This window comes from Tiliqua scincoides, chromosome 2 (assembly GCF_035046505.1).
Source record: "Tiliqua scincoides isolate rTilSci1 chromosome 2, rTilSci1.hap2, whole genome shotgun sequence".
Taxonomy (NCBI): Eukaryota; Metazoa; Chordata; class Lepidosauria; order Squamata; family Scincidae; genus Tiliqua; species Tiliqua scincoides.
The window spans coordinates 77,577,909-77,591,224 of record NC_089822.1 but is presented as its reverse complement, the minus strand read 5'-3'; the positions used below and the strand labels follow the sequence as shown (position 1 = coordinate 77,591,224).

Sequence of the window (13,316 nt, the reverse complement as noted above, 5' to 3'; positions counted from 1 at the left end):
AATGTGACAAGTGTTTAGCTGGATGCTGCAGCTAATTTGATTTTATTCAGCGGAATGAGGTGCTACACACTGGAACTGTGAGCCCGTGAACAGAAATAAATAAAGGAACTAAGGAAAGGATCAGCACCAAACCTGTCTGCTAGAGACATGGTTTATTCCTGTGATCTTGTAATTTCTCATTTCACTTCTGTGCTGTTTTCAGGCAGGATTCTTGTAACATAATTTAAGCCATCATGTCCTACCAAATAAATTCCTTTTGGAAACTGTATTTTGGTTTATAAACAAACCTTTCTTATCTTAAATTGCAAGTTGGTTTTATACCAGTAGGTCTTTCTGGAGATGATTATAGTTTTGATAGTTGGTGGTTTTGCCTATTTGATCTCCATGAAGTAAGCATAGAAACGTAATTGTAATTATTTTGGTTACATGCTTCACAGTCCATATTATCCTCTGCTAGCCTGCGGCGCACAGCATAACTAGCAGACTATGCGCTGCATGCTATTGGGGTAACCAGTTAAGAGGATACTATTGTCAATGGAACTGAAAGTCACTGACAGCACAATCCTGTGCATCAGTTTCCTGAAGGAGTCATTGAAGCTTTGTAGAGCAGTGGTTCCTAAATTGGAGGGTGCCCTAACGCTGCCACATTGATCATGGTGCCACAAGGAGCAAGGTTTTTTTTAAAACTTATCTGGGGAGTCACGCTGGTCTCCTGGGTGCCCTGATGCTGCCGCAGTGATTATGGTGCCACCGGAACAAGGGTTTTTTTAAACTTACCTGGGGAATGCATTGGCCTCGTGGAGAGTCTGAGAGGCTCACAGCCCCTTCTGTGGTCCTCCCCGCTTCACCAAATAGCTCTGATCAGCAATTGGAGATATTTAGAGCAGTGGAAAGGCCTGTAGAGGAGGTTGCCAGCCGCCTGAACGCTCCCGGAGGCCAATGCAAACCACTGGTAACATAAAACAACTGCTTGCTCCCTGCGGTGATGCAATTGCTGCAGCACCGTCAGGGCTTGCCCCCGCTCTGCCCCAACCCCACCAATACTTACCACAGTTCCAAAGTTAGAGTAGAACTTTGGGAACTGTTGATGTAGAGCAAGACCATAAGCCCAAACTTATGTTCACTTTATCAGAGCTTTGCTAATTTTGTTGGAGGACTGCCATTTGTACAACCTGCATCCCAGGGACGGTCTGGTAAGGAATGTCTAACTTTTGCAGCTTGTTTACTTGACAGTTAGTGCTTGGATGAGAAGTATAGCAACTTTTGCCATTCCTGTAAGGCAATGGTATTCAAACTGGGGTGTTGCGATGCCCTAGCCTGTGGGTCCTGGCCTCTGCCCCCTTAAGGAGCGGGGCAGCCAGGAGACAGGGGGAAGGCAGCGGCACGATCCGCAGGATCGCGCCTCTCAGGGGGGCTGTAGGGGCTTGGGTGCACTTGCTTTCGCGGAGGCAGAGCAGATCGCTTCACTCTCCCTTTCCATGACCTTGGGTGCCCTGCGGGCGCTCGCGCAGGGCTCCCCGCACACAGGGACGGCTGCTGCAGGGACTGGAGGGTGCACCCCAGTTCCTGCAGTCCACGGAACGACACGATCCTGGGGATCACGTAGCTGCCTTCCCCCTGCCCCTGCTGCCTCCCCCCCGCCCCCGCAAAGACTTACTGCGGGTTTCAACCTCCCGGAGAGTTTGAAAACCGCAACTGTAAGGAATGGCTTCATGGAACATAACTGTTTCAATGGTTTTCTTTTTCTTTTTTTCCTGAGAGAGAGGAAGAAACACAAATTGAAAATGATGCAGATGGAAATACATTTGATGTGGAGCTTACCAAAAATGTCCAAGGATTAGGAATAACTATTGCTGGCTACATTGGAGACAAAACCTCAGGTAATCTTTAGAGCAGCGATTTTTCAACCTTTTTCATCTCGTGGCACATTGACAAGGCACTAAAATTGTCAAGGCACACCATCAGGTTTTTGACAATTGACAAAGCACACCATTGGCCCTACTAATAAATGACCTTCCCCCAAATTCCTGTGGCACACCTGTGAACCACTGATGGCACACCAATGTGCCATAGCACAGTGGTTGAAAATTGCTGCTTTAGAGTGATCTGTAAAGGTAAGGCTAGACTGAAATAACATTCCAAATGTTGGAAAATACAGATGGAGGTAATATGTGAAATGAAAATAATACTTAGCATTTGTGTAGTGCTTTCTAAGTGTGTGAGGTGCTTCATTCGTATTGCCTTTATGTAATCTTTGCATCAACCTTATAGGTGGGCAGCCTAATCCTATCTGCTGGGCTTTGCTGGCAGAATGTGCATTCCACTGGTGGAAGCTCCAGGATTCAGGTGAAAGCGCCTGGATCCAGTGTGCATCACATGACATCATGCTCGCTGATACTGTCAGTGAGTGCAACGAGGCCACCAGCGTAGTTGCTGGTGGCCAGGTGTACTTGCCAGTGGCAAAGACATCAGGTGCTGGTTCCAGATAAGGCAGTAGTGGGTGGACAGTGGGAGGGACAGGGGAGGGAGTGGAAAGAATGGGGCATTTCTGGGCAGGGGAGGAGAGGTGAGGAGGATTTAAGAGGGGGATGGATTCGGTGGTAATGGCACACACCAGATCTTATCCTCTCTTTTTCAAACCTCCCTCCCCTTTTCTCTCCTTGGGCATTCAATGCCAAAATAGGTGGCATATGTCTGAGGAGACCCCACTGGTGATTATACTGGGAGGTCAGTACAAAATGTTTTGATGTATCACCTGCAGGCTGTCACCCCCTCCCTCCTTAGATACAGTACATATCATTTTGTTCAGCTGCATCAGTGCTGGTGGCTGGGGATAGAATTGGGGATACTTGGCCCAGGTATCATTTTCCCATGAGAGGTTGAGGCTGAACCTGCTGAAAACCACCCAGTGAGTTCATGGCAGATGCAGGATTTGAATGGGGAAAGTCCTTATCTGCAGGTGTCTTTTAGCCACTGTACTCAATTAAGGCGCAAACTTCCCCTTGCTGTCCAACAGTGGCAAAGCGCCTACAACAGTTACAAAAGGCGCTCCTACAGCATGTGCATTAGCATGCTGCTGAAAGTGCCTACAGTAAGTCCTGTGGCTTCCCACCATCACCGACATCCCTGCTCACTGGAGCAGGGAAGATAACAAGAGAGGTGACAGAGGGTGGCAAGAGGGCGGAACAGAAGCGGGGAGGGGTGAAACCAGATGGGGGGACCTTAATGGGGTGGGAAGGCCGCAGGAGGGACAGGATCCCTTGCAGATGGACAATGCCAGATCTTATCCCCTCCAGTAGCAGCCTTCCCGCCTCATTTGTCTTCTTGGACTTGCAGTGGCAAATTTGCTGGCACAGGTCTGAGGAGACCCATTGTAGGTTGGGAGGCTTATGCAGGTGTAAGGGGATTTAAAATCCCCTTTCCCTGATGAAGCTTCCTGGCCTTTTCTCTCCCCCCCCCCCAATGGAATGCAGCATTCTCCATTTTGCCATTGCTGCGATGGTAGGGGAGGGAGTAAGATTGGGCTGTTAGCTGTATTAGTTATTTCTCACTTTTGGTTTTGAGCTCTTGATAATTATAGTTTTGCAAATTGGAATAGCTTGTATGCTATTTACTTCATATGAAATGGAATGAGAACTTAATGTTGGCACTGCTGAAATTTCTGCATCTTGTACAAATAACCTCTCATTTCATCAGTGGACTCACAGCCCAATCCTGAGCTGCCCAGAGCTGCGGGACCCGGTGGCTCCACAAAGGGCTCCCGCCAGATCCAGAGCCTCCCATGCTACCGTGGGAGGCTCCTCGGGAGAAGGGGGCGTTCATCCCCTTCCCCCGAGTAAGGGAAGCAGTCCCACAATGGGACTACTCATTTTAGCAGCGACTGTTTGGTCGCCGCTAAAGTGAAGGCACTCGTGTAGGGCGAGCAGCCCTGCCCGAGTGTCCTGGATCCTGCAGACTCGCCTCTCTCCTACCCCTGGGAACGCCCCCACACCCTCGACCATGCCTCCCCCATGCCCTCGACCATGCCCCCGTTTCCCGTTCCGCAGCCCGGTAGTCACAGAGACCGCTGAGCCACGGAATGTGGGCGCCTGCCATGCACTGTCTCAGCGCTGGTTGGATGAGCCAGCTCTGGCGGCAGCCTGGCAGTAAGCACGTTTGTGACTGTTGTCCGTGCTGCAGAAGCACGGTGCAGACCACAGGATTGGGCTCTTAGCTCCTTATGTCTGTAGTATATAGCCATGGCTGGCATGCTGAAACTGAAACATATGAGAAAGACTAGTAGATGTTTTGGGAAGCTGGCTAAAATACGTGCACATGCCAAGGATCTGATCTACTAGAACTTTGTCCTTGTCTTAACATTTGCTTTTAAATCTGAGTATATCTCTTGTCACATGTGAAATGGCCTTAGAGATATATGACTTCAGTGCTGTGCAGTGTTGACCTAAATTGTCAACTTTAACAGGTTAAGTGCTTGGATTGGAATCCAGCATATAAATGAGGGTGAAGAGGTCTGATAAAGACCAGTAGGATATAGGTATGCCGTCTGTTGAGGTGTCAGGTCATAGGGTTTTATGAACATTTATGCTGATATAGCATTATAGCATTTATATAGCATTAATAATATTGCTTTGATTTTTAAATTGCAGAACCTTCTGGTATTTTTGTAAAGAGCATCACAAAAGGCAGTGCAGTTGAGCATGATGGCAGAATCCATGTTGGAGACCAAATCATTGCAGTAAGTAATCCTGGTCTTATTGTGGTCTTGTTAGATATTGGGAGCAATCCTAACCGGCACGTATGCCGGCATAGGTGCTCCAGAGGAGTCGCAAGCATGCCGTAAAGCACGTTTGCACCTCCTTAGGTGGGTGCCACGTCAGCGCATCCAGATGCGCTAATGCACAGATGGAGGCAGAAGCCTCCCCCGTGGCTCCCGCGCTTGTGCTGGCGTGAGTGCACTGGTACAAGCAGCAAAGGTAGGCATGGGGAGGGGGCATTACTGGGTGGGGGGAGGGCAGGCCCGGGGGCAGGCATGCGGGGAGCCAGGGGCAGGGCTGGGACCCGGCAGTTATGCTGGATCCCAACCCCTGCCCCGGGGTGAGCGGAGCAGCTTCAAGCCGCTCTGCTCTCCTTGGACTTGTGCCACCTCCAGAGATGGCACGGGTTCGAGGAGACCCATAGGGGTGCGCAGCCCTTACCCACAGGTAAGGGGAAGAGCTTCCCCTTGCCTGTGGCTGAGCCGCTGCCCGCTGCAATCCCGCGCTGGATGCAGCACAAGCCTCATGGCTTGCCTGCTCCAGTGTGGGTTAGGATTGCACCCATTGTCTGTTACTATTCACACTTAGAAATTTGTGGATAGTTGTTCACTTGTTCAAATTGTTTTTTAAAAGATTTTTAGCACATGACTTTTTCTTTTAAAAATTATATCCTATCCTAAACACTTTTTGGAGGCCCACTATCCCCACTTTGTAGCCCGTTGAAAGTACAGATCTGTAACATTTCCCCAAATGCAGTCACATAATGTGGTAGTATCAAGTCTAATATATGTATTAAAAATAAAATGCACATTGAAATGAATGGGGACCCACCTGAAATTGGCTTGCGACTCACCTAGTGGGTCCTGACCCATAGTTTGAGAAACACTGTATTATGTAGATAATACATGCGGATAATACATAGTTTGAGAAACACTGTATTATGTAGATAATACATGCGGATCTGTACACAGTACCTCCACTGCCAGATGCAGCTGTCTGTGCCAAACATTTTGCCTGCCTACTACTACTGATCTGTGCTTGGTAACATGGTTGCTAATACCAGTGATGCTAATATGAATTGTACCCATATATAGACCTAAGGGCAACTGCACTGTTGACCCTCTGTGATCTTTTCCTGTGTGTACCAATAATTTAATAATTCCAGTCATCATAATATTTTGGTCTGCTTTTTGTTAGTAAACCACTCACATGTTTACCAAGTAAGGAAGCCAAAGGTTGTGTTATAAACTATTTACTTGCATTTTGCCTTGTGTTCTCAGATTGGCTGTGTATCAGCAGTGTAAGCAGACTAAATCTGAATGTGGTTTCCAGATGCATACATATTCAGAGACAGCAAAACAAGAGATAAAAGTGGCTGGATGCCAAAATTAGGGCTAAAATTCTGCTAATGTCTTAAATGAGGTTTGGCTTGTTTTGAATGGCCCAGTTCCTGCATGCATTTTCTCTTTATAGTGGCCTGTTGGATATTAACATATTTTAAATTATGCTGTTTAATTATTTGAGTGATGTTATTTAATTATACAGTATGTATATTTTATATATGTTTGTATATTTATCCATTTATGTATATGTAATTATAGGTTATGCATTATGACATTGCAGCAACTTTATTTAATTATGTTAATATTTTTTTTTAATTATAATTAATCCTTCAGGTGGATGGAACAAATCTTCAGGGTTTTACAAACCAGCAAGCAGTGGAGGTTTTGCGGCACACTGGCCAAACCATCCGGCTCACATTGGTCAGAAGAGGCCTTAAGCAGGAAAACCATATCCGACCCCATGAGGACTTCGGTGGTACTGTTGAAAAGGATTTAATTTTCCAAACTATGGATATTGGCACAGGCAAAGGTAATTAAGATTGGCTTTGCTTTGAATGAACTGAATTTCATTTTCCCTTCTCTAACATGCAGGCACCAATGACTTTGGAAAATGTAATCAGGCAGTCATGGAAACCGAATTTGGGTTGCTAGATAGAATACTGAAAGCCAGGGCTTCTGGGGTAGCTTTTTCATACACACAGCTAGCTAGACAGGTGGAGCAGAGGGGTATGGATGAAATAACAGTCAGGAGGAAAAGACTTTCAACCTTTCACTATCTTTTTGACTTTTGTGTTTGGCACCCAAAACTCTGTAATTCAAACCTGACCAAACAGTGCTATTATAGGAAGAATCCATCCATATCTGGTCATTGATATACTATAACCAGGCCAAATCTTCCTCATATCGACCCATCATGTATTCTCTTTTGAGAGAAAAGATTATGAGTTTCACCAACATGTACGTTTTTATTGTCCCACAGTATTTAACTTCACAGTCAGGGTAGATAAAGAAAATATTGATTTCATTGCTTTGGTGAGTATTTAAAATATAGACTAAGTAATATTTATTACTTAGAGCTATAAATATTGAGTAAAATATAATTTTTATTAAAGTTGGTGACAGAGAATATTAACTCATGATATGGCTGTTATTCCAACTTAAAGCAGAAGAAAGGAATATGATTTTTGTTTTTATTTTGTAATGGCATACCTTATTTTTTGCTACATCTGAAATGTTAGGAAGATCTTTACCAGATCAAGTGCAATTATGAGATCATCTACTACATTTTTTAAAACGAAAGACGACTTCCTATATTACATTTCCCCTGTGCTTAGGTGAAAAACACAACCATAGTTTGATCCTATAGTTCAGTGATCTTCAACCTTTTCCATGCCATGACCCCAATAAATAAATAATGTATGAAACAGGGGACCCACTGCTGACCTTGCCTCCAGTAACCGATCTGTCCATCCCTATCACCTCCATTTCCCCCTACCTCTTGTGTCTTCACTTTAACCCTATTAGGTAGCAGCCTGAGCAGGGTTGACCTCAGAGCTACTGGGCAAGACAGTGAAAAGAGGCTGCAGGATTATATCACAAAGTGAGGCTTGATCAGGCAGTGAGGCTTGTGGTTGGAACCCCCAGGTTGAAGAACACTGCTGTAGTGAGTTCTCATCTCCAGTGAAAAGGCAATACTTGCACTATCACAGATATCTTGATGAGTACTGGCATGCCTATAGCTGCTGAGAATATTATTTTTCTTTTCCAGAAAGCTGTGAAAGAGATCAGGGATCTCCATTAATGTCATGCAGTAACAGTGTCGTTCACATCGGAGAAGACATCAGTCCACAGCAATCAGGTCCAAATTAAAAATTTGAAAGACACTGGGCTTGAACTTCCTTGCATTTTATTTCCCCCCTCTTTTTAAAGCTATTTCTTGCATTGTCATGGAAGGCATGATTTCATTCTTAGGAGGTGCTTCTCTATCTAAAGAAATCAGTATATCTAATGCAGCAGTTCCAAAACATTCCAGTGCCACAATCCCTCTTGTCCTCTGCAGTGGGTTGTGCCACTGCTGGCCAGAATGACTTATTGGGAAGCCTCCAGAGGCCCCTTCTGGGTTGTGCTGGGCCATCGACCCACTCTGTTGGCCTCTGCAGGCCTCAGAATAGTTTGCAGAAGCCTCCAAAAAACTTTTTTTTGGTAAATCCAGAAGTTAGCTACAGAAGTAGCTTTCAGAGGCTCCTGCAGGCCATTCCGAAGCCTGCAGAGACCAATAGATTGATTTGCTGGCCCGGTGTGACCCAGAAGAGGGTTCTGGAAGCTCCCTGGTGAGTCATTTACACTCTGCCCTTTTGGAATGGCTCTAGTTTGGAGCCTAACAGTATCAGGGAAAGTGGGAGGGCCCAGTTTGTGACCTACCACAAATGTGTTCATGAACTATTGGTGGGTCACAGCCCACACTTTGGGAAGTCCTGCTCTAGGATATACCACAAAAATATGTCTTGGAAGGAAAACTGTCGAACCCTGGAGCCATTCCCAGAATTCACCCTACATGAATCTTCCACTGAAACAATCCATATACACATTCAGAGGTTACATCTTTATAGATCTTTTTAGATGTTGGAGCATATTTTGAAATATGAACACTGTTTTCATCTACAGTTCATACTGGTGTCTTGAACAGTAACTTATCTGTCATTGGCTTGCTTTTTCACTCTTTGGCTAGTTTCTAATCACATCCAGGATGACGTAACCCTTGTGATTAACATTCCATGCATATAAGTATAGCAGTGATTCTCTTTATATGCTTTTTGTGTTTATTGTCTACTAGTGTTTTAGCTAAGCAGTTTCAAACACTGTCATGTTCTATTTTCAGCCTTATATGACTAGCCATGTCTTAGTTGAAAGATTTGAGAAAACACAATACACAATATTCTATATTGTGCCTATTCTGAGTCTTACATATATGACAAAATGCTTGTACTGTTTTAAACACTTGTTTTCCACTTGAAACAACTTTCTACTATTATGATATTAAGTACCGTAGATACTCGCTACCGTAGATACCTGAAATTACCTGATACCTGATACCGTAGATACCGTAGATACCTGAAATTTTTGCCAACTAATCAAGCTCAAATTATCACTTCGCCTTATCTCCTGGTCAATCAGAGGGCAAAGCCTTTCAACTCTGAAAAGTTTCCTTTCTCAAGGACAGACAGGCGCCAAGTTTCTCAAGCAGCAGGCAGGCACAGCTCCTTAGAAGCTATTTGTTAACCTTTTCTTCTCCTTCCTTCTGCTGCAGCCTGGTTCTGCTTGGCAAATGCTTGCAAAGCAGGTCTGTTTTTAGAAACACCAGGATGGGAATCCTCCTTTCCATCTGAAGCAGGCTACAGTTCAGTGCACCCTTATTTAAGAATAACACCCATGGAAAGCAGTGGGTCTACTTCTGAGTAAAAAGGATTGCAAATATATGCAGCTGCATCTCTGCTTTGAATTGAATTGCACTTTCCCAGTTATGTGTTATGGGTTGTAAGTTGTACGTAGAGCTTCTGGCTTAACACACCAGACAACTTAAAGGTGGATTTGATTCATGGATCTCCTGTAGTGGTTCCCACCCTTTTTCACTTGCATATCCCTTGGCAGCCCATTTCCATAAACTGTACCCTTCATATTAGCAAAATGTTTGTAATTAATAATATAAGCCCTCATCTCCTCTCTATGAAAGCCCAGAATTCATGTATTTATCACAGTACTTTCTCTTTTTGTGTGTTTGAAGAAGACTCTGCCTTTGCACTGTTTTGCACCAGAAGTGTGCTGAGAAATTCTGGGTGATTGATCACTTTCCATATTATGTTTCAGCTTTTTTACTGTGCTGGTTTTCAGTCACTGGTGCATACATGAATTGATGACCAAAACCTAGCTATTGGTGGGGCTTTCACAGCCAACTAGCTACCTCCCTTCCTGCCTTGCTGGTCCTTGCAAGGCATTCCTGTCTTGCAAGGCATTCTGGAGCATGACCTACATTATGCCATTCTTTTTCAAGTAGCCCTAAAGGTCCTGTTGAGTGTCCCTGGGAGTACATGAATACCAGGTTGAGAACCACTGTTTTACTGGTATGTAGTTTACAGTGCACTTACTCTGATAGTGCTTACAAAAAGGTGGTGAATACCAGAATTTAAAAAGAATAAAAATGTATCTTATGATCTTTTACTATGTTTTAAATAAATTAGAGACTACAGTTCTTAGGTAACAATTAGTGGTGGGTTATTTTTCAGGATCTGGCCTCGGGTAAGATCAGATAAAACTATAGTCATATACCCCCCCCTAAGTTTAACCCCCGCCTTATCCGAGGGTCATAGCAAATTCCATGATTGTTGGCTCAAAACCTGCCCTCAATTTATCTGTGGGATTGGCTTATAGGCGGGTGTCTGCAGTGGATTATTGTATTGTGTAAAATCATGTGTAATGGATTATGAAAAAATACCAGTTTGCCTTTGGGAGACCAATCCTATCCCCACCATCTTGTATCATGCAAGATGAATGTGCTGAATGAGCATGTGCTATATGCAATGGGGTGGGGGGCAACCATATGGACTGGGAGAGGTAAATAAAAACTTTTCTTACTTATCTCTCTGTATCAATGGGTCTCCTTGGACCTATGCCAGCTATTTTGTTGGCATAAGTCTGAGTAGAGGCATGTGATGTGTTAGGCTGGAAAAATGGGGATAACATCCCAGCCCACACTGTTGCCATTAGTATCCACCCTCTCCAGCCCCCAAACCACCCCATTCCTGCACCTTGCCCTGAACCGCTCGCAATCCACCCGCGACCTTCCCCTGTGAGCACTTCCTTCTCCAATGTGGGGTAGTCTCTTTGTAGTAGGTGTATGGAACTTCCAGCAGTTCTTTCATTTTTTGTTTTCTAAGGACATACCTTGCTGTAAATGTATTTCAGCAAGATGCTTCTTCTTTATTGTTAATCTAACAGAACTGGACTTGCCTTCACAAACTTGTATTCTTCCACTGCCCTCTAGGGACCATATTTCAACAGTAGTCTCTGAAACTGAGATTATAATTTTGACGGGTGAAATTTTCTAACTCTGATATAGAAAATGCTCACCATGTCTTTGCAAGTGGCTTTATTTGGTTATTAAAAGCATACCTCTTGTGTATATACAAATGTTCTTTTGCTTATAGAACTCACCTAAAAACAAAGTATGTTCATATTAATAAAGAAATCTGAAAATGGTGTATCTATAATTTTGTGCAACAAGAAATAAGGTTGCTTTGTTGATTGAACATTCATCACATTATCAGTGCCTGGCAGCCTGCAGTTGTTGCTGTGTAAATGTTAAGCAGTAGGTCTTTAAAAAAAATTTTTTTTTTTACTCCTTGTCTTTGATTGCCTTCCATAACTTTGAAAAGAACCCACAAGTGTATTAAAGCTTTATGGCGTACCCTTTAGATCCCCACTTCCATTTTAACTGGATAGAGAACGGTACAATCAGAAATATCTGATCATCATGTATTTTTAAAAGTACAGGAGCTATTTAGTATGATGGTGAAAAAGGAGAATTTTAGAGAACAGTTGTGTCGTAGGATGACAGAAGGTGCATGTAATTTCGGCATTCACAGAAAGGAAAGTGCAGCAGAGGATAGCCAGAAAGAAATCTAGTTATTCAGGAAACTAGACTCGTACAATTAGCATTCTTTAGAAGAGAGGAGATGAAAGAAGATCTTTGAGGTAATGCAACTCTGAACTGAATAGTATGGGTGAGTGCTAAGAGGCTGTTTGGGTTAGTGTCAAATAATAAAAAGAAAGGGATGCAAGGGAAAGTTTACAAAAATTCTCTTTTAAAGCAATCTCATCATAAACTGCTTACTTATGACTTGGTGCAGATGGCTTAAAATAGAAAAAAAATCAAAGAAAAAATGTTGAGGACTGTTTTAATACAGCATACATTGATTTGAGAAATTATGTCATAGTGGTGCCACTGGTGTTGCAATGTCTATTTTTAATTTTAAATAATTTTTTTCTATTTTGGTTAGTATAATAAGGTTAATAGGTTTGTTAGCGACATTTTTCTTTTTCATTTCCGGTGAGCTGTGACATGTACTAGAACAATGCAAACTAATACAGTTTACTGTATAAAGCACAAGAAGGCAGTTAAAAAATGCTTTGCTGTAGTTTTGCTGTAATTAACTGCCATACTCTGTCTTCTAGGTTTCCAGCTAACTACTTTAGAACAAGAAATGGCACTGCAGAACAAATGGCAGATGCTTTTGGGGACAAATTATGAAGTCGTGGTATGTAAACATAGTGTCTTGTGGCTGAGATAAACTTTTCCTGGTGCTTAAATATGCTTTCCAGTACTGAAGCTAGAGGCCAGAATGGTGAGTACTGCAGGCACCGCAATGCGTCGTGAAAGCGGCCCCTCTCACTCACCATCGGAGCAATCCCAGGCAGTGATGGTAACGCACAGGTGTTTGCCAAACCAAACTGCATCTCCTGCATATTGATGTACTGCCTGGAATGAGTCCGACGGTGAGCGGGAGGGACCGCTTATGCAGTGCATTGCGGCGCCTGTAGTACTTACCATTCCTTCCCCCCCCCAGTACTGTTGCTTTTCTTGTGTTTTTAGAACTTTGAATTTGTCTTTTAAAATCTTCACCTTCTAAACAAAAAGCAAAAATGCCATGTTGTTATTTAAGCTTTAGGACAAACAGAACATAAACACGGAGTTCTGTGCTGTTTTTGGGTTCTGTTCGTGCATTGTTGCTTTCTATAGGGCCACTTGTACATAGGGTGACTGGTAAGTACTCTGTGTATATATGCAGAAGAGAGCGACCGGAATGATTAATAGGCTTGGTCATCTCTCTTGTGAGAAAAGGCTCCAACATTTGATGTACCACTGTGAGGTACAATAAGCTGGACTACATGGGCCCTTGGTCTGATCCTGCAGGGTTTTTCTTAATTATGTTAAGTTAGGTACACATAATGCATCAAGCATATACATGTATGTACAGCATAAAAATATATGATGTGAACCTATGCTCCTTGCATCATTTGTGCATGATGAAATGATTATCCGTCTCACAAAACTGTGCTATCTACTAATCTGTAACAAATAAAGAATGAGCTGACCTGTCCTTCAGTTTCACTCTTGAAACTAAAAGTACTCAAAAGGCAATCTACCTCTTGAATGAGGCAGGAG

At 43.5% G+C, this 13,316-nt stretch overlaps 1 protein-coding gene across 8 annotated transcripts in view; it reads left to right on the top strand.

Moving 5' to 3' along the window:
• The window catches only part of MPDZ (multiple PDZ domain crumbs cell polarity complex component), a 127,619-nt gene that overhangs the window by 34,191 nt on the left and 80,112 nt on the right, over window positions 1-13,316 (top strand). For all 8 annotated transcript variants that reach the window (XM_066613402.1, XM_066613405.1, XM_066613403.1 and 5 more), the window contains exons 9-13: window positions 1,760-1,880; window positions 4,647-4,735; window positions 6,431-6,626; window positions 7,866-7,955; window positions 12,326-12,408. In XM_066613402.1, the coding sequence (XP_066469499.1) occupies window positions 1,760-1,880; window positions 4,647-4,735; window positions 6,431-6,626; window positions 7,866-7,955; window positions 12,326-12,408 (579 nt within the window). The remainder of the gene's footprint in view (window positions 1-1,759; window positions 1,881-4,646; window positions 4,736-6,430; window positions 6,627-7,865; window positions 7,956-12,325; window positions 12,409-13,316) is intronic.